Source organism: Mandrillus leucophaeus, unplaced genomic scaffold (genome assembly GCF_000951045.1).
Source record: "Mandrillus leucophaeus isolate KB7577 unplaced genomic scaffold, Mleu.le_1.0 Scaffold71, whole genome shotgun sequence".
In the NCBI taxonomy this organism is placed as follows: Eukaryota; Metazoa; Chordata; class Mammalia; order Primates; family Cercopithecidae; genus Mandrillus; species Mandrillus leucophaeus.
In genome coordinates, this window is record NW_012107697.1 from 1032904 (window position 1) to 1053345 (window position 20442).

Genomic DNA, 20442 nt, shown 5'->3' on the forward strand with positions numbered 1-20442 from the left:
ACATTTCAGACCAAGAATTAAATCAGTGGCTGTCCACCATGGCAACCCATGAGTATCAAGAGAGACAAATGCCTAAGTTTCACTGAGAAATTTCAAATTAGGAGGCCTGTGGTGAGGCCCCACAAGGAGCCACCAGCAATGCCCAGCAGGAATGAAGAACCACTGAGTTAAATCCCAAAGCTGTATTCATACCCCACTTCTAACCCATTCACCCCAAACCTTTCCCAGGACCCAAACCAGCCTCTAGTGTGTTGGCATGGTTTGGCTTTCCTCCAGGAACTTCAGTTTTTCCAGAAGTTTCTAACTGTAAATTCCTCACCAGGACTTTACTTCCCCCATCAACCAAGGCATAAAAAAAGGACGATTTCCACAAACCACCCTTATTTAGAAATAATGTGCCAGAGGAATGATTTAGGTTGGTTTTTATCTCTGATTCTTCCCAGTAACTCATACCCTAAGAACACTGCCAACAGGAGGGTCTGATCCAGTGGGGGCCTTGAGGCCACTCAGCTCAGCCTGGTTCCTAGGGCCAGTGTCCCACTCTGGAGGCCAAGTCCATGCTCCCCTCCCCTCACCAGAGCCTGTTCCTCCAGAGCTGTCCAGTCTCTCTGCCAGGCTCCAAACTCTCCACCTTCAGTGCATTGACCAAACAACAAGACAGGAGGACAGCTGGGAGGGCGGGAGTCCGAAATCACTGGTAGAGTGGCCCAGGACACACAGGGGAGTCTCCACTGCTGCTGAGATGAAGGGACTCTCCATTCTTCTCAAAAGGCTTGTTGTGTTTTTGGCATTCCCCCACCTGACTTTTTTTCAAGTGAGTTTTTCCGATCTGACCTCAGAGAAGGCCAAACTGGGTGCTGTTGGGGAAGGGCAGAAAGAAACAAAACATGCTTATAAGAAGTAGTTCGTAATCATAGCAGCTGCCATTCATTGAGCTCTTCTCATGAGCCCAGCCCAATACTGAATTTCATATGCATCATCTCATGTGATCCTTACCACCAGGAGGTAGGTATTATGATTCCCATTCTAAGGATAAGGAAACTGAGGCTCAGACAGGCCAAGTTACCTGCCCAAGACCATCTGGCTGCAACACAGAGTTAGAATTTGGACCCAGGTCTGTCCAACTCCCAGCTTGCAACCTTAACCACTGTGTGTACAGCCTCAGAAAGGGAAAACAGCAAGGTGCCACTACATTTACATGAATTTCATCAATTCAACAACAAAATACAAAGGCTCTTTGTTACCTCTGCTCCCTATCAGAGAACACCTTTATAGATGAAGTCTCAAACAAGTGGCCTGCAGTCCCAAATTCACCAACAGGCTTATTTAACTTGGCACATCGTATTTTACAATAACTTGACCGGCCCCTGCCGGCCTTTGAGTTTGCAGCCCAGGCCTCTCCTCTTACTCTATTGGACCTGGATCAAGAGGAGAGGAATGGTGTTTTCCACAAAATCAAAACCATAATTGCCTAGCATTAAACCTGGGGAAGGTAGCTGTGAAGACAATTGTTCCTCCCCACCTCGGAGACTTTCTGCAAACAGTGCCACCCTGGCTGGTGACGCACTCAGCAGTAGCCACAAGGCAGCTATATCGGCAGGTCTCCAGGAGCCAGGATGAGGCCTCGCAAGTTACTGCAGTATCACATAACAAAATGGGAGAAAAATACAGGGGGAAAATGATTCCATTCAGCTGCAACTTCAGTGGAGTTAATGTTTCACTCGGTGGATCCAGGCCAGGCCTCTGATCTCACACTTCCCTGGCAGACCTCTCTCTGCTGCAATCAGCTGGGAGTCATGTGTCCTCAGGGCTGGTGCGACAGGAACAAAGCCCATCATTCCACAAACAGAGGAGGCCAGCCTTCCCAAATCCAGCAGAACACTGCTCCTTAATGGGCTGGGTGCCTATAATTAGTCTACAAATAGCACCATGCTCATCACCAGCTCACTCCTTTTGTTCCTACCCCTACTCACTGCACGCCCTGCAGTGCCTTTTCCAGGTGCTGTAGTTCTCTGAGGGCCTAAAGTCTAAGCAATGGGAAAGTAGGAATCAGACTCCGAAATATTGTATGAGATCCAGCATGTAGCCTGCCTGGCAGTTAGATTATGAGAAGGTACAATAAGTCACAAAATTAAGAAACAAAATCTAAGCAGTGGAAGGAACCCTACTTTGAGCTTTTGATAGCAAGGAAAACAACTCACTGCAACACAATACTTGCCCAAGGATCTTATCCTATTTATCGTATTTTCTTTCTCTCTCTCTCTCTCTCTCTCTCTGTCTCTCTGTCTCTCTCTTTGGTCTCGCTCCATCTCCCAGGCTGGAGTACAGTGGCGGGATCTTAGCTCACTGCAACCTCCACCTCCCAAGTTCAAGCAATTCTCCTGCCTCAGCCTCCCAAGTAGCTGGGAGCCCGCCACCATGCTTGGCTAATTTTTTGTTTTTTGTTTTTTGTCTTTTTTTTTTGAGACGGAGTGTCGCTCTGTCGCCCAGGCCGGAGTGCAGTGGCCGGATCTCAGCTCACTGCAAGCTCCGCCTCCCAGGTTCACGCCATTCTCCTGCCTCAGCCTCCCGAGTAGCTGGCCCGCCACCTCGCCCGGCTAGTTTTTTGTATTTTTTTAGTAGAGACGGGGTTTCACCGTGTTAGCCAGGATGGTCTTGATCTCCTGACCTCGTGATCCGTCTGTCTCGGCCTCCCAGTGTATTTTTAATAAGACAGGGTTTCACACCATGTTGGCCAGGCTGGTCTCGAACTCCTGACCTCAAGTAATCCACCTGCCTCAGCCTCCCAAAGTGCTAGGATGACAGGTGTGAGCCACCGCACTCGGCCTTTCTTTTCTCTTCTTTTCTTTTTTTTTTGAGACAGAATCTCACTCTGTTTCCAAGGCTGGACTGTAGTGGTGGATCTCGGCTCACATAACCACCACCTCCTATGTTCAAGCAATTCTCGTGCCTCAGCCTCCCAAGTAGCTGCAATTACAGGCACGCATCTCCACACCTGGCTAATTTTTGCATTTTTAGTAGAGAGGGGGTTTTGCCACATTGGCCAGGCTGGTCTTGAACTCCTGGCCTCAAGCAATCCACCCACATCAGCCTCCCAAAGTGCTGGGATTTCAGGCATAAACCACCACACCCGACCGTGTTTTCTTTATTAGATTGAATTAATGAGGCAAAAGACATTCTCCCTGCCCCCAGTAAAGGCCACTCTTCACTTCTTTTCACCACTAATATAAATAATCTCTGGTGATAACCTTTAATCCTTGAGCTTGGGTAAGAAAGTTTGATATCACTCTTCTATCCAGCAGAACTTCAGTTTCTCAGACTTTCCTGCTACTTAGAAAAATCACTGCCCTCAGCAGCCTCCCTGGGCAACCCAGCCACACCCACCACCACCACCACCTGAGCCTCTGACACCTGGCTCAGCTGGGGCCAGAATCATTCTCACCATGGTCATGTAGGTGGCCTCTGATTTTTCACTTGGTTCTTCTTCCTCGATCACCTCCCGTATAATTATTGAGGAGTAAATGTTTTTCTAGAGGGGGAAAATGGTACAAAAATTCCTAAAAATTAGATGAATCTTATACACCAGAGAAAAGGCCACCTATTCCTATTTGCTGGGCATCGACCACCCAAACTGGGAGGTTCAAAGATTACTGAGAGCTAGAGAATTCCCAATAATGATAATTCAGCCTTCAGTCTTCTTGAAAAATAACTGTCAAAGAACACAGTCTTAAGAACCAAACTCTTTGCTTCAAGAGCCAAACATCTTTGTTTAGATGGATGTTTAAGTAGCAGCAGGGGTTCCTTATCTTGCTAAATTCCTTGTATTGTGGGGTTATTTCCTTCTAATTACAGTAAAGGCAGAATGGCATTAATCAACAGGGTACTGTCATCATTTCCCTCAGAGGGTTTATGTGGCAGGGCCAGCCCTCATTGAGCCTCACAGCTGTGGGGTTCATGGTCCTGTCACTCGTTGGGAAAGCAGTATCATCCAGTGGCCCATTCTGGGACTACTGCACTCTACTGGGAGAAAATCCTACTCTTGGGACAAAAACAGCCCAAAACAGAGAAAGGTAACTATTCAAAGAGCGTTTTTAAAATCAAAGAAAGAAAAGAAAGAATAGGCGTTAAAGAAAACCAATCCATTTCTCAGTCTCTAGAAGCAATTATTTATAACTCCATTACTAATCAATAAGGAGAGAAAAGTCCTTCTTAATCCTTTCTTGCTAAGGTCTTAGACTATTTCATTTTAAGCATTAGAACTCCTTAACTCCTGAATATATTATAATTCCCCATTAGACTTTAGACAAACAGCACCTCCTAGATTACAAAGCATTTGCATATCATCATCTTATGTGAACCTTACAACAACCCTGTCAAGCAGGCCAGGTAACTATAATATCTTTATCCTTATATTTTGCTGGTGAGACTAGGGGAGGTGGCAGAGCTTTCTGACTCCAAGCGCAGTGCTCTTTCCTCAGCCCAATACCAGAAACTGCTGCCTGGGGCTGGTTGAGCCAGCCCCATGCACTGTACTCCTCAGAGGCTCTTATTCTAGTAACAAAGGCTTCCTGAGTCCCTGCTCTGTGCCAAGCACTGGCCCGCAAGCTGCAACATACAATGGGTAAGACACGGTTCCCGGGGAATGAGAACAGCCCAGGCCTGCATCTGCTTAGTGTTTTAGGCTGAAGCGTGTGTTCACCTCCCCTTCACAGCTTTCAAAATAGCAGGGTTCTTCTTTTATCCCTGGATTAGTCTTCTTCGTGTTCTTCACCAAGGCTGTAGAATTCACTAAACTGCAAGACATAAAGAGCATGTGGAATTAACCAGTTGGCATGGTTTATTCAAGGGTCCCTACATGAGACCGCCTCTTGGCTTTGTGAAGAGAGAGACCCCAGAGAAGACACTATTCTCTCTGGACTCCTACAGCCAGGGCTACCCGGCTCACCTGGAAACCTGAGAAGCACATCTCTTCTAATGAAGAACAAGAAGCCGTTCTGGAGATAATTTAGACTGAAAAACGGCTTCAACTTCTCTATTATCACTGAAGACACTTTCAGTCCTTATGGGAGAGGTAATTTTAAGTGAATGAAGAGCGGGGAGATAGGATTCCACTTGACCATCCTCTCTACGTTTCTGAGGACCAGGGAGTGCCGCGGAACCAGCAGGGGGCAGCAGGAGCTCAGCAAGACGCCAATCCAAAGGGCTCCTGGCCTCTCCAGGGGGCGGAGCGGAATAATCCCCACGAACACCCCACCCAAGCCCCAAGCCCGGAGCTCCGCGCCTGCCTGGTCGGGGCCCCTTGGCCTTTGATCTCAGGACCATTTGCCTTCTGAATATACTTTCTTTTTTTCTATTTTGGCCCAAGGCAGAACTAAAAAAAAAAAACAAAAATCAAAGTTTAAGCTAGAAAAGAAACCATATGTTCTGGTCTCAGTGGAAATACTTTCATTGTATTTTCTGCTTTTAAAGTTGTATCTTCTCATTGTAAAATAATTCAGATAATACAGAAACGTAAACAGTTGGAAGTGGAAGTTCCCTGCAACCCCTCACCCCATGGGATCCACCTTCTCCTTCATCTCAAATTCCACGCCGTTACCCACATTTTACAACTATCCTTCCCAGCCTCTCTCAGTGTAAGCGTAAGCTCACACAAAATGTAGTTAGTACATATACTGCTGGAGTGAGCATCATATTATTTTCTCTTTTATAAAAATGAGGTCATCCCATAAATTCTGCATTTTTACCCCTTGGATATCTTTCCATGTCATCACACAGAGGGATCTGGAGTGTTTCATTGAGTGAAACACTGGTTCACTGAATCACTGCCTTTCTGACAGACACTGGTAATGATCCCTATTTTTGATTATAAGCATGATTGCAGTTTTGCACAAATCTCAGCATATCCATCTAATTATTTCTTTAGAATAAACGACTAGACATGGAAGTGCTACCTTTCCTTTGGGGGGAAACTGAGGCTCAGACAGGGGAAGTAAGCTGAGAGTGGAACCCAGGTTGTCTAGCTCAGTGCTCCGAGCATGCCCAGAGCAAAGACCTTCAGAGAGGCCAGCCAAGTTCAAACCCAAATCAGGAAGCCCTAGAGAGGGGAAGTGAAAACTTAGCAGGTCCAAGTGTTTTCTGCACAATCAAAGACCCACTGGGAAAGAACACTCAAAAGTCAGGATTATTCATGAGGCCCTTTCCCACTGACACTATTTCAACAAGACAGTCAATCTGTGCCCCTCATCGATAGTTGGATAAACTGAGGGGCGTGGATCTGCCAACAGCCAGTGAAACACTAGTGTCCCTGTTGGAGCATCTGGGGACTTCTGAGACCCTAGAAGAACTACTAATGAAATCCAGGCCTTCAAAAGCACTTTTTTTTTTTTTTTTTTTAGACAGAGTCTTTTATCTTTTAGATAAAACCACTGGCAACCCTTAAGATCTTAGCTTCTATGTGGAACGTACAGTGTGGATAATATTAAAATCATCTCTTAGGCAGTGAATGATACCATGATAGTTCTTTTGTAAGATTTATGCTCTGAATTATGCCCTACTGAGACCCCCATTTCTAAGGGAGTTTGTAGTCTTTACGTAATACCAAAGTGAATGAGGAGAGTGTAGGAACATTAAATTATTTTCCAGGCACAGTGAGCAAAGTGGGCAGGGTTACCACAGTTGATTCTTTAAAATGCTCACTTTAAAATGCCCACTTCTGTGAGAATGGCATAGTAGGACCCTATCACCTCTTCCACTTTGGATAGAAGCAGCCTTGTACCCCCAGCCTCCCAACCCAAGGGGCGGGGGCAGCCCTGTACCTCTTATTCCCACAGGTCCTCTTCACGATCAATATCAGAACAGGGAGCAGCAGGATTGTGGCACAGACAGTTCCCACGATGATCACCAGCTGATTACCACCCAGGACCAGAGGCCTCAGGGCTGCCGGGGTCACTAGTGCTGGGAAAGGAGAAAAGCAAGGAGAGGGTCTCAATAACTTTAGCAAAGAGCCGAGAGTCCCACAGCCCTGTACCAAGTAGCACCAGCCAGGCCAGGAAGCGGAGGGAAGGCCAGATTCTACCCGATATCTGGACACTAGGGACACTGTCTCCATGAGATTGAGAACCAAAGTCTAACCCCGCTGTTTGCCCTAAAATGTAGACTAAGGTGGGTGGGAGAAGAGGCTAGCACTTCACCTGTAGTAAAGTTTCCTTTCACGTCAACAATTCTGTTCTAAAATTTGGCTTAACAAGTGACCGAGAAATAACAGGCATCTTAGAGGCTGCTGATCTTCCCCAGGGCAAGTGGTTGTCTTCAAAAGAACACATGCCGCAAGACTCAGCCCCACAACGACGATACCAAGGAAAGCCTCTGGAGGTACTTCTGCCCATAGGGTACCTTCTACTCATCTGCATGGTTCTTTCTAAACACATAAAGCAAGCACCTCCTCAGGAACAGACAGCACTAGATACAGGGGATTCAGAGACAAATGATGTATGGTCCCTGCTTCCAAGGAAGGAGACAAACACGTCAACAGAAAACCACAGGCTGCTGTAGGCACTACAACAGAAGTCTGTACGGGGAACAGAGGGTCACAGAAAAAAGGGTGCCCAATTCTATGTGCAGCAAATGAGAATTTGCCAGCAAAAGTTCTAAAGTTTAACCTGAGACTTATAGGAAACATCCAGTTTCTTGGGCAGACAATCTGGGGAAGGACAGAGGGGATGTTCTGCGCGAGATCTGAAGGCCTGACAGGACGGTGATTTTAGAAACTAGAAAGAGTTCAATGGGTCTGGCACAAAAGTGGCATCTGTGGGTGTGCTGGAGAATTTGGCTGGAGAGATGATAGGGTCCAAGTCAGGAAGGACCTTGACTATCTCAACCAAGAATTTGGCATTTTTCTGCAGGCAATGAAAAAACCATTGAAAGATTATTAGCAGTGGAAGAGAAAGTTCTTAATGTGATTTAGAAAGATGGCACCAAGAGCCGTGTGAAGAATGAGGAGCAGTGGCTGAGAGAGAAAGCAGAGACTGGTTAGAGGCCTACAGTTCAAGACAGAGATGAAGACAGCCAGAACTAAGGTGGCAGTGACAGACTGGAAGGAAGACAACTTCAAGAGTCTGTAGTAGGAGTCAAGGACTTGTTGACCTGACCTGTTAGATTGGGGTCAAGGAAAGGGAAGGAATCAAGCACATCCCCAGGCATCTAGTTACACAACTGAGGTTGGGGAGATGGGCTGAGGAAGGGTGTACAGGGGTAGGTGAGACATGTTGCGTATGAAGGATTTGTGGAAAACTTGTGTAGAGTTTACTATGCATATCCATGAGTGTGTGTGGAATTGGGTCCAACATAGAGTGCATATAAAATATAGTGTCCAACGCTACTGAGGGAGAGAAGGCTGAGGATGGATAGTTGCAGTGCCATTGGTGGTCTAAGCTGGAGTACAGGTAGAATAAGCCAGAATGCAGTGCACTGAAGAGTTAATGGGAGATGAGACAGTAGTATTCCAAACACAGACCTTCAGCAAGCTATTTGGCTATGTTGAGAAAGAAATACATGATTGTGGTGGTGGTTGTACAACTCTGAATGTACTAAAACCATTGAGCTGAACGCTTTAAATGGGCAAATTGTATGGTATGTGAATTGTACCTCAGGAAAGCAATCTGAAGAAAAAGAAAGACACAGAATGGAGCTGAAGAAAAAAAGACATAGAAGGGAGTTGGAGTAGGTAAGTGGTAGAATTGAGCAAATTTGAATGGTAGAAGCCAACAGAAAGTGAGAGCTCAAAGAGCCATGTTGTGAGGCTCCTGAGAAGGATGCCACCTGGGCACAGGGGGCCAGATAAGCCCAGAGCAGAAGGGACCCTCCTCTGTCTCAGGATGGCAGGGCAGAGATAAGGATGGGGAGACATAGATATGTTTGTGGGTAGAGAAGCTGCATGAGCCCCCATAATAGCTCGATTTTCTCTGTGAATTGGACTTCTGAGAAGGAAGCACACAGAAAGATGATGGTTCTTTAAGAAACCCATCTGCCCTGCTCTCCTCTCCACCTGGAGACAAGGTGCCTCCACAGACTTAAATCTCTGGCCTGAGGTATGAGGTATGTTCCATCCTCACCCCATCTTCCCCGCCCCCAATCAACCACAACCAACTCCTGAAGGCCCTAGCAAGGGGCAAAGTCCACAGGCCACATCCTGATTGCTAACTGGGTTATGGTTTAACTTCAACCCCTCACTTATCAACCTCTCTCTGTCAACACAATCGAGTCTTTCCTCTCCTACACACCACTGGCCTTGATGCACGCTGTTTGCCAGAACCGAGAACCTCTGATCAGAAAACCCCTCCATTTTTGGTTCTGGTGCCTGCATGTTCCTCTCTGTTCCTGGCTGTCTCTCACTAGCTTAGGATCACTTCCCGCTCCACTCTAGCGCATACAGCACCTCCCTTGAAACCAAGTACGCTGACTTTGGACATCAACTCAGATCCTTCCCTGAGCTTCTGTATCTTTACATCAATAGACGACCCTGGCAATGAGTGGGGTCTGGCAGAGGAGTGGTATTCACTAAATTAGCTCCCCTGTCCCTGGCCTAGCAGCGGGGCCAGAACTAGGGTGAGGCAAGTCAGGTACCTGAGGAGCCACCTCTAAGGAGGCATCATTCTCAGGGTTGTGCAAGGCCAGAGTCAGCACCTGAGAGAGATGCCTCCTTCAATTTTGCATCCTAGGAACCTCTCCGGCCTCACTCTAGTCCTGGCCCCATGCACCAGCCAGGAGGTCCCTCAATGCCCCCCAGCCAAATGTTAGATACTTCGAGGCTCTTCTGGGCTGACATGCAGCACAATGGTTTTCTTGAACACCAGGTTCCCTAGGTGGATACTGCAGGTGTAGTTTCCTCCGTCTGACTCCCTCACTCCTTGAAGCACGATGGAACCGTCATTGCGGAAAATGTCCCCCACCAGGTTCACACGATTCTGGAAGTGGCCCCAGCTCTGGGAGTACCCCACGGACATCCTGACTTTGTGGTAGTAACGAAACACAATCTCCTCCTAGAAGGGGAAGGCAAAAAGTATGAGATTGTGAGGACTGGAGTGGAGGGGGGAGCGGAGAAAATGGGGGAGGGAAGATCTCAGGACTCCCAAGGCCCTGCTAGGTGAAGGCAGTAAGGGTATTATCAGAAAGCTTTAAATAACACAAAGTCATGTACACGCACATACACATGTGCATGTGTGTGTGCTTGTGAAGGACATCACCAAACCATGAACAGTTGTTCCATCTGAACAGAGGGATGAGAAAAGGAGGACTTTCATTTTGTGTACCTTTCCAGTAAAAAAAGCAAAAGTATACTTTTATTCTTGATGACATTTCTAGTTGGATTTCCAATAGGAACCTGAAACATGTCTAAAACAGAACTCCATCTTTCCCCCAAACCAGTTCTTTCCAGTCCATCCCATTTGGGTACATGGCAATGCCTTCCTCCAGATACTCAGGCTAAAAATCTTGGAGTCATCCTTAATTTCTTTCTGGAAAAAATCACATCAAATCCCTCAGCAAATCCTATCACCTCAACCTTCAAAATAAATCCCCAATCCAGCCAGTCCTCACCTCCTCCACTGATACCATTCTGGTCCAGCTCATCTCTCACCTGGGTTCCTGCAACAGCTTTCTTACTTGTCTCCCTGCTTATTTGCTATGACAATCTATTTTCAGCAGATGAGGCTTTAAAAATGTAAGTTAAATCATGTTACTCCTGTGCTCAAAACCCTTCATTGCCCCTACTCCCATTTATACCAAAATGCAAGGCCCTGCATGACCCAGCCCATCTCCCTTTTCCTCTGACTTCAACTTCTACTTGCTCTTCCCTCACCTACTTAGGTCACTGCACTCCAGCCACATGGACCTCTTGGCTGCTCCTTGCATACTGGCTGCAGGGTCTTTGCACTTGCTACTGTCTGTGACTGCAAGAACATTCTTCCCCTACACACATGCAGGATTCACTCCCTGACTTCCTTCACACCTCTCCTCAAATGTCATCTCAGTATGGCCTCCCCAAGCACCCACATAACAAAAACCACAAAGTCCTGCTTTATTGTTCCCCATAGGCTCTTAGTATTGCCTGATGTATTATATACTTCTTTATTATTTTATGCGTATCTCCCTCATCTTAGTTGTAAGTTTCCCATCAGGTCAGGGGTTTTGAGTATTCTTCATATAGCAGATGCTTTAAAAATAACTTGTTAAATGAATATTGGCGTTTAAAAAAAAAGGCATCCAGATTGCTTTTTTAAAGCTTTTAAGAAAAGTTAATGGGTATGTAGACACAAATGTGAATGAAGTGACCTGGCCCCTAACATTTGTCTCTTGTGATTCAAATTCACAACCTCAAAATGTCAATTCTCATCCTATTTTCTCCTGTGAATCACTCAATGGATGACATTTAAATGCATGGCAAGCTCTCAGGGGTGAACCTGGGACCAGATGTAATTCCCCATACTCCATCATGACGTCACCCACTGTGACCCACTCAGATAGCATAGAGGAATCAAGTGCAAATGACTTTGTTAGAGAGATGACCTGGAATATGTTTTAATTTATAAAAGTTAATCTTTAATAAATTTTGCACCTTAACTTTTATTAATAACAAGTTACTTGGGATATCCCCACAATACATGTTGACTCATAAGTATACGACCACATCATGGTTAAGATCTACTGGTCTAATGAACGAACTTGCTGTTTACTACTTTATAGATCTCCCAAGAAATACCCCTCACCCTGGCCCCCAGGATCGATCAATCCCAGCACGTGAAGTACCCATGAAAATTCCCTCCATCACATAAGTGGGGCAATGGAGCACAGATGAAAAGTCACAGAACTAACCCCAGTAAGAATAAAAGTGTAATCACTTTTATGCCTAGCCCATTGCTTTCCTGGCTGGGCCACAAAAATCATCTCCCTCATTCTCCCACGGACGCTATACAAAGGAAAAGGGAGAAAGAAGGAAACTAAAATGTAGGGGCCAAGTCATGTACAAAATGCTTTACATGTACAATTTCACATTGGCATCTAAAAGTTAAGCATCATCATCATCTTCTTGTTCTTCTTCTTCATTGGAGTTATCTTTCCCACCAGAAAGCTGAAATTGCTAGGAGAAGATCCAGTTCTGATAAGCCCCAAAGCCCAGGCTCTTGTAACACCTCCTCATGTGCCTGATTCTACCTCTGTCCTGACACCATCAGCCAGAGCCTTCTCTAACACAGTGATGTTTCCTCCTTGTTACCTTTGCGCGCCGTCCTGAAAATATCCATTCTACCTTGGTCACGTGTTTCACTTCTGTGCTCTGGAAAACACATCCCATCCGAATCATTTCACCCACGCGGACCATGAGCTCTGAGGATAAAATAGTAAATCAAGTCAGACTAAAGTTATAATCTATAGAAGTCAAAGACTTTCTAGAAGAGATCATGGTTAGCCAAAGACCCTCAGCAGCAAAAATCACTGTCACCACCAAACACTATACATATTCCCTCTGTAGGTGATCCGGAGGATCCTCCCTGGATCCAAAGTACTCAGAGCCTCCTCCCTCAGACCAGCACAGCAGCATCCCCAAGATGAGAATACCCTCTAGCTGCCCACATGTACCAAGCCAGAGGGTTTCTGCTGTCTCCATACCACCATAAACACTTTCTGGTCCTCTTTAATTCCTTTCTCTTTCCCCTTTTCCAGAATTCCTCCCATGAACTCTAATTTCACATCAAGTTTGTACTAAAGGAAGTATGGAAAATCTCAAAGCCCCCACTTTATGTTCGTCATCTTAGATACCAACATCTGCTTAGTATAAACAGGAAGTGGAAAGTTATAGAACTCTCATTCTTATATTTAACCCACTGACTCTCCCAACTAAAAAAAATGAACCATGGGTAACTTTCTTCAACTTCTTTTATTCTTTTTCTTTTATTCTAGGACCTAGTTCTGGCCTTGGTACAAGTCACAGGACTCCTTGCTAATTAGGCCAAGACAAAAGACTTTTCTTTCTGTTTTCATCCTGCTCTCTCCTGCCCCCACCCTCCCCTCTTCCCCTGCTTCTGGCTTTCCAACTCCTAGGCTCTTCCTTCTGCCTATTGTACAAGCAGCTGACCCACCATATGTTTATTACATAAGTCATTTTAAGTGGCCCGTGAAAAAGAAAAGAAGTGGAAAGATATTTCTGATTTTTCAGTAATGCTCTATACAAATCAACCACAAAGTTGATTAAGCAATGAAAGGCAGGGTAGTGTATAAGGAAGACACAGGTCTAGGTCTTAAGTGCACAGAGTTCCTTCAAAAGAGTGTTAAGCAAAGATCACGAGGGAACAGAGTGTATAAGCCACCCTTTTATCCAAATTGTTTCCCTGGGAGAAGAGTAACTTCCTGCCCAGCAGGAGAAATGCACAATAGGAGGAAAGCAAAAGAAAATATTATGAACTCTAAAATCTATGGAAGGAATTATTTTGAAAGCGATAAAAAATTTACTCCAAAGAATACCAGCAAGGAAGCAAACTCCCTTTAAATCTATCAGCACATTAAGAATTAAACTCTATTTTTAAAATGCAATAATAACAACTGAACATTCTGAGTCATTTCAATGCACCAGCCATGTGCTAGACACCCTGTACATGGTAGATCAGTTAGTCATTACAATATTTTGAGGTTTGTATGACTACTCTCCCATTTTGCAGAGAAGGAAAGTAAAGGAGCCCAACGCCACATGGCCAGTAAAAGGTAAAGTCAACATTTAAGCTCAGGCCTGAGCGAAGGCAAAGCCCGAGTTTTCTCACTCACTCTACTGTGGCACCCCACATAAGTAGAAGGATGGCTGATTCTAGAGCAAAAGTAGAGGACATTAATCTAATTATTATTTTCATCTATAGTATTTAAATTAAGAACTATGAAAAAAAGAACTGAAGCGGTAGAATCATAGACTGTCAACTGAAGGGTAAACTTTGTAGAGAAAATTATAGATGATTGCAAAAGACGGAGTTGCCACGTTGGTGGAGGCAACTTACGTAAAGCAAGTTGGAGCACCTTCCACTAGGCAAAATTGTTAGGGGTTGGATCTATTCCCATTCTAGCTGGAATTAAAAAAAAAAAAAAAAAACACAGTTTGCTCCACTAGCCACTGGGGAAATATCTGACTACCTCTAACATTGCCCTAGCCTGTTTCTATGAATTCCTCAGCTCTTGAAATTGACTCCTTGCAGTTTCCTCTGTGTCTCTTCTAAGCAGGAAAAGGCTGTGCTTGCATGGGCAAGTGTTCAGGCACAGCATTAGAGACCAAAGGCAGAAAAAGGAAGCAAAAAGAGAATCCTTTGTAATACCAGCAATTTGGGGAGGCTGAGGCAGGAGGATCACTTGAGCCCAGGGGTTTGAGACCAACCTGGGCAATGTAGGGAGACCCCGTCTCTACTCAAACAAACAAAGTCAGGCATGGTGATGCATACCTATGGACCTAGCTACTAGGGAGATTGAGGCAGAAGGATCACTTGAACCCAGGAGTTCAAGGCTACAGTGAGCCGTGATTGTACTACTGCAACTCCAGAGCCTGGGTGACAGAGCAAGACCCTACCTCAAAAAAAAAAAAAAAAAGAAGAGAGAATCCTTGGGCACAGGCATCTGATTTGCTTCTTCTTCCGGGAGAACCAGAGCTTTGGAATTAAGAGAAAAATGACAATACGGATAATTAGGAGAGGGGCCAGAGGCCACCTCCTACAACTCCACTTTTTAGAAATTGGATTCAAGCAAGGGATGCTAACTCAGTAACTTCATTCATTCCACAAATGCTTATTAATTGCTTACGCTGTACCAGGGGCTGTGCTCAGGCAAGCAGGGAAGACACAAGTGAATGGGTGTGATGAGTGTCATAAGAGAGGAAAGAAGGGTGCACTGGAGGAGCTCATGAATAAAGCTGGGAGGCTAAGGACCTAAGCTAGCTGCAGGCGGGAAATGGCCCCAGATTCTAGTTCCCTAACTACATTACAAAGTTTCCTGGGGTCACAGACTGTTCCTTCTATTCCGCAATCTTAAAGAATGCATCTAGTTCTGCAGCTTGCAAACTTTTACTTTCATTTATGTATTTTTATTTGTAAGTGTTTATATCAATAAGCAAAACTAAATTTTAGAGACACTGGCTGACATTAGTTTGGATATCATTAGTTTATTATAAAAGAGAGACATGGAAATTATTTACACGATGAAAGATTTCAGAACTCCAGTGGAATGAGTGGCTTCACATGAGACTTTTTCAATAGTGATTTATTTCAATATATATACTTTCCAAGAATCCACCATCTCTAAATAAAGAATGATCCCTGTCATCCAGAACTACTTTGGTGCCTCCATATTCTAGATTCTGGGGGAATAATTTTATCTCCAGCTTTTGGGCTAACTGGTTGAATCTCTCTACCCTTTCCTTTGGAGCCCAATACAACAGCTTCTACAGTTGCTTGCAATACTTTCGAGATTTTTCTGGAAGCATAATGCCTCCTTTGGTTACAGTCTCAGCTGCATTCCTTTCAACTAATATCCAAAGAGGCAAAAAAAAACTTTCTAAATGACCCAGGCCACCATAGCTTATACTCTCCCTTTCAAACTGCTTGAAAGCAGCAGAATCCTTATTCAAACCAAATCTTACCTGGTAGCCCAATGAATACAACAGGAAAAAGGAAAAGGACTTTGGTTGCAATGCAGGTGGGAGCCTGGGGTCCTATCTGAGCAGATATGTCTGCTACCAACCCCCTGCCCTGCTTTTACCATTCATGTTCTTTGGAACTTAAGGTTTTACAGAGCACAAATTTTAAAACCACCCATCTACCACTCCCTCCACTTATAAATGGAAAAATAAAGTGCAAAGAGTTAGAAAGATCTGTTCTTTTCTTCTTTTTTTCTTTTCTTTTTTAAGAGTCAGGGTCTCAGCTCTGTCACCCAGGCTGGAGTGCAGTGGTGCAATCACAGCTCATTGCAGCCTCCACCTCCTGGGCTCCAGTGATCCTCTCACCACAGTCTCCCTAGTACCTGAAACCACCACAGTCATGTGCCATCATGCCCAGCTTTTTTTTTTTTTTTTTTTTAGACATAGGGTCTCGCCATGTTGCCTAAGCTAGTCTCAAACTGGCCTCAAGTGATCCTCCCACCTCAGGCTCCCAAAGTGTTAAGATTACAGGTGTGAGCCATCACACTCAGCCTTTTTTTTTTTTTTTTTTTCTTTTTTTAGATAGAGTCTTGCTCTGTCACCCAGGCTAGAATGCAGAGGTACCATCATAGCTCACTGCAGCCTTGAACCCCTGGACTCAAGCAATCCTTCTGCCTCAGCCTCCCAAAATGCTAGGATTACAGGCATGAGCCACTGAGCCTGGCCTGCTCATTTCTTTTCTATCCCCCAGAACACCTAACAGAGGGTACCTATAAAATACAGATGTAGCATCAATGTGGATAACTGAGGAAAGGTATTAGGGCATAGTAAAAAAGAACATGGACTCTGTTGTCAGAGGTGCCAGGGATCAAGTACTAGTTATGCCATTTAATAAATATGTGTCCAAAACATATTTGGACACATATGTGAACAAAACATCCTTCACAGGGCTTTTGGGAGGAGGAAGTGTGTTTGAAGTAATAATACAATAATTATCAATATTTTATTTAATAAAATAACTATATTTTTATTGACTGAAATCATTATGATCATTTTTTGAAGATTCACTCTGTGGTAAGTACTTAGCCCAAAGGCTGGCATTTGCTCAAGATAATCAGTTTCCTTGCCTCTTGCACATGGAATCTCTTGCCCCTTGGCCCCTCTTTAAGTAAGCATTTGCGTACCTTTAGGCTCCTCTGGTAGCACATGCAGTACCACCGCCTTCTTGAACACCTGGCTTTCCCCTTTGAGGCGGATTTCACAGGTATAGGTTCCCTGGTCAGCCTCTTGCACATCTTGGAGCAGAAGAGAGCCATCATTGCATAAGATGTCCCCCATCAACTGTACGCGGTTCTGGAAGCGCCCTATAGGCACACTGAGATTGGAGTAATAGTATAGCACATATTCATCCTGAAGGGCAAAACAGTGTTGGAGAAAATCAAAAGAGGTGCTAGACCAAGGATCCTGGATCCCAGATACTCTGTTATGTGGGGGCAGCAGAGCTATCATCATGATCATGATCCAAAAGCATTTGGTACCCAGTTAATAAAAATAATGTGCCAGGCAACAGTCCAACTTGCACAAGATCTGCGGCTCACTTTCTACAAGGACAAATGGAGAAATGCGGTCCACATTTTATTTCTTACAGTTTAAGGTAAAATATAGCACCCACTCTGAAGATCACTCTACGGTTTTAAACTTACAACTTTTGAAAACCATCTCTCATTTTCACCCTAGTTTCTACCACGGCCCCAGATTAGATGGCATTCAGATGCATGATCTATTTTCACTAGTGCTGTGGGTGGTGTTGGCATGAGAATTCCAGGCATGGCCGGCTGGCTGCCACTTCTCTCATCTCTACCCTCCTCCCGGCAGCAGTATCATAACACAAAAGGAGTCATCCACAGGCAATGGTTCTAGGCTGGGCCCTGGGGAATTCTTTTGTTTTTGGTTTTGGTTTTGTATTGTTTTCCTCCGTCACCCAGGCTGGACTGCAGTGCACAATCCACAGCTCACTGCAGCTTCACCTCCTAGGCTCAGGTGATCCTCCTACCTCAGTCTCCCAAGTAGCTGGGACTACAGGTACATGCCACTGCAGCCAGCTAATTTTTGTGTTTGTTTTTTTTGTAGAGATTGTTTTTTTGCCATGTTGCCCAGGCTGGTCTCGAACTCTTGAGCTCAAGTGATCCCCCCGCCTTAGCCTCCCAAAGTGCTGGGATTACAGGCGTGAGTTACCACACCCGGCAGAAATTCTTACTCTACTTACACCATGGACCTATCCCTCTTATAAAAATAAAGGCCAATAAAAATTTGAGTGAGAGTAGTGTTATAGGGACAACAGGGAGTGTGCTCTGTTGAGCTACAAAAACAATATTTTATTTGCAAACATTGGGAGTTTCTTGTTAGTAACAAACTACGTGGGATGCTTTTCACAAATGATCCTGATATACGAGTATCTATACAGACTCTCTGATGAGGCTTAATACACTGTTCCTCACTCCAAAGAGCTCCATGAAAGACCCTTGCCCAGCCATGCTGCATCTGCTAATCCCAACACTTTAAGCAGCCACAAAGGAGAAAAGGATGATTCCCCAGCACATAAATGGAGCAGTGAAAAACACTGAAAGAATCTGTCCTCCTCCCCACCCCAAAAAATATTACTGTGATATAGTTCCTATGCCTAGGTCAGAGCTCTTCTTTCTAGAACCTTGGAATTTACCCCTCTCACCCACTTCTGCTACTTAACAAAGGGTAGAGATAAAGGAAGGAAACTAAAAGAATTTCATGTGCAAGAACAAGGAACCTCTCATTTCATGTGTGTGTCTCCCATTAGCCCCTTAACTACTTCAAAGGTAAGCATTACCATTATTGTAATTGCCTTCCTCTTCACAGCTCAGGAAGCTAAGATCAGCAAGGTTGAGTAACTTACTTACCCAGCTGATAACATAACCAAGTTCCTGAGCTAGTACAAGGCCCAGTTCTGATCATCTCCAAAGCCCCGGCTCTTGTAACACCTCCTGGTGGCACCTGATGCCTGACTCTTACACCACTCTGTCCTGACACCAGCAGTCAGGGGCTTCTATTACATAATGATGTTTCCCCCGCGTTACCTTGGCCTGCTCTCCTGATGAGAGAATCCAGTCTATCTTGAACATGCATTTGTCTTCTGTGCTCTGGAAAACACATCCCATCAGAGCTGAATCACCCACATGGACTGTTAGCTCAGCGGGGGAAACATTCAAGTCATTCAGGCCCAAGGAATAATCTATAGAAGTCAAAGGCAAGAGGACACATCATTTAGACAAATACTCTCAACAACAAAAATCAATTTCAATCATGGAGTACTAAACACCCCTCTCCCTGGATGATCCAACATAGACGAAGTCCTCAGAGGCGTGTTCAAAGGCAGCATGGCATCCCTGTCCTCTAGTTACCTATATGGCTCATCAGAAGGGTTCTGCAATCTTCATACTACAATAAATGCTGTCTGGCTCCCTCCTCCTATCTAGTCCCTTACGCTTTTCTGGAATTCTTCCTCCCAACCTTTCTAAAGAAATAAGGGAAACCCTGGAAGTCTCTCCTTTCTGATCATCAATTTAGACACCCACCTCCACTTACCAGGAAATGGGATGTTCCTTGCTCTTAAGTCTCCCACTGGTTCCCTCTCTGAAAAAAGGACCTTTTGTCTACTTCCTCTTCGTCTTTTAGTTCCTTTACAAAAGCTTATTTCTGCATTTGCTGGCTGATTCTGGCTGTAGGGCAGGTCCTTATAATTAGGCCACCATGGAGCATAGCTTTCCTCCTGCATTTCCACTGTGTTTTTCCTCTCCCTGCCTCACCCCTCCAGCTTTGTCATCAGCTTTCCAGCCTCTAGGTGCTTCACACAGGGACCCCTGTCCATTATCTCTAGGTTGCTCAAGCAATTTCAAGAGGTCACTACAAGAAAAAAACATTACATGGATATTTCTGTTTTCACAAGATATGCTCTATGCAAAGAGACAACAAAATCAAGAAAGATACATTTAGATGCTCCCCAGTTCATATCAGAGAAGAGCCAAGTGATGGGAATGAACAGAATACGTGCCAGTCTTTTCATGCAAGCTGTTTCCCTGACAGAAGAGAGTTAACTTCCTGCCCAACAGCAGGCTCACACAGCAGGGAGGACACAAAAGAAAACAGCAACTCTAAACCCTTCAGAGGGAATTATTTTGAAAGAAATCAAAATTAGCTCCAACAAATATTTGGAATTTTCCTGTAAGGAAGAATTGAGCAATTCCACATGTGGTCGAAAGTGTAATAAGCAAATTTAATACTAAGAACACTGTGCGTAGAATTAAATGAAGAACTGCTAGGAAGCAACAACAGCAACCAAAGCAAAGAAAAACTGATGTTTGAAGGGCAATCTTAGTAGAGAAACAGCTGAAGAAGATGAGATTTTCCGCAAGAAAAGAAAACCTCTCCACAAAAACTACAAAACCCCCAGTGTCACCAAGTCACCACATGCAGGGGTTGGACTAGTAGCTTTCTGGATTGGAGGGCAAAAACCTGCAGGCTGCTCCACAGATCTCTGGGAAAATGTCTAAATACCTTCTGAGATCATTATAACCCTGCTTCTTTGAGAAAAATTCTCTAATGGGCCGGGCACGGTGGCTCAAGCCTATAATCCCAGCACTTTGGGAGGCCGAGACAGGCGGATCACTAGGTCAGGAGATCGAGACCATCCTGGCTAACACGGTGAAACCCCGTCTCTACTAAAAAATACAAAAAACTAGCCGGGCGAGGTGGCG

The 20442-nt window shown here is 44.8% G+C and overlaps 1 protein-coding gene across 3 annotated transcripts in view; it reads right to left on the reverse strand.

Annotated features, from left to right (window-relative positions):
* Positions 1-396: 396 nt before the first annotated feature.
* The window catches only part of AMICA1 (adhesion molecule, interacts with CXADR antigen 1), a 36780-nt gene continuing 16734 nt past the window's right edge, over positions 397-20442 (reverse strand). For 2 of the 3 annotated variants that reach the window (XM_011964860.1, XM_011964859.1), the window contains 8 exons: positions 18766-18920; positions 16840-17065; positions 12269-12378; positions 9800-10037; positions 6816-6954; positions 4700-4793; positions 3443-3529; positions 397-857 (listed from right to left, as the gene is read on the reverse strand). In XM_011964860.1, the coding sequence (XP_011820250.1) occupies positions 765-857; positions 3443-3529; positions 4700-4793; positions 6816-6954; positions 9800-10037; positions 12269-12378; positions 16840-17065; positions 18766-18846 (1068 nt within the window). In that variant the 5' untranslated portion in view covers positions 18847-18920 and the 3' untranslated portion in view covers positions 397-764. Of the gene's footprint in view, positions 858-3442; positions 3530-4699; positions 4794-6815; positions 6955-9799; positions 10038-12268; positions 12379-16839; positions 17066-18765; positions 18921-19263; positions 19719-20442 lie in introns of those variants that run through there. The other variant, XM_011964861.1, reaches the window with a different exon arrangement.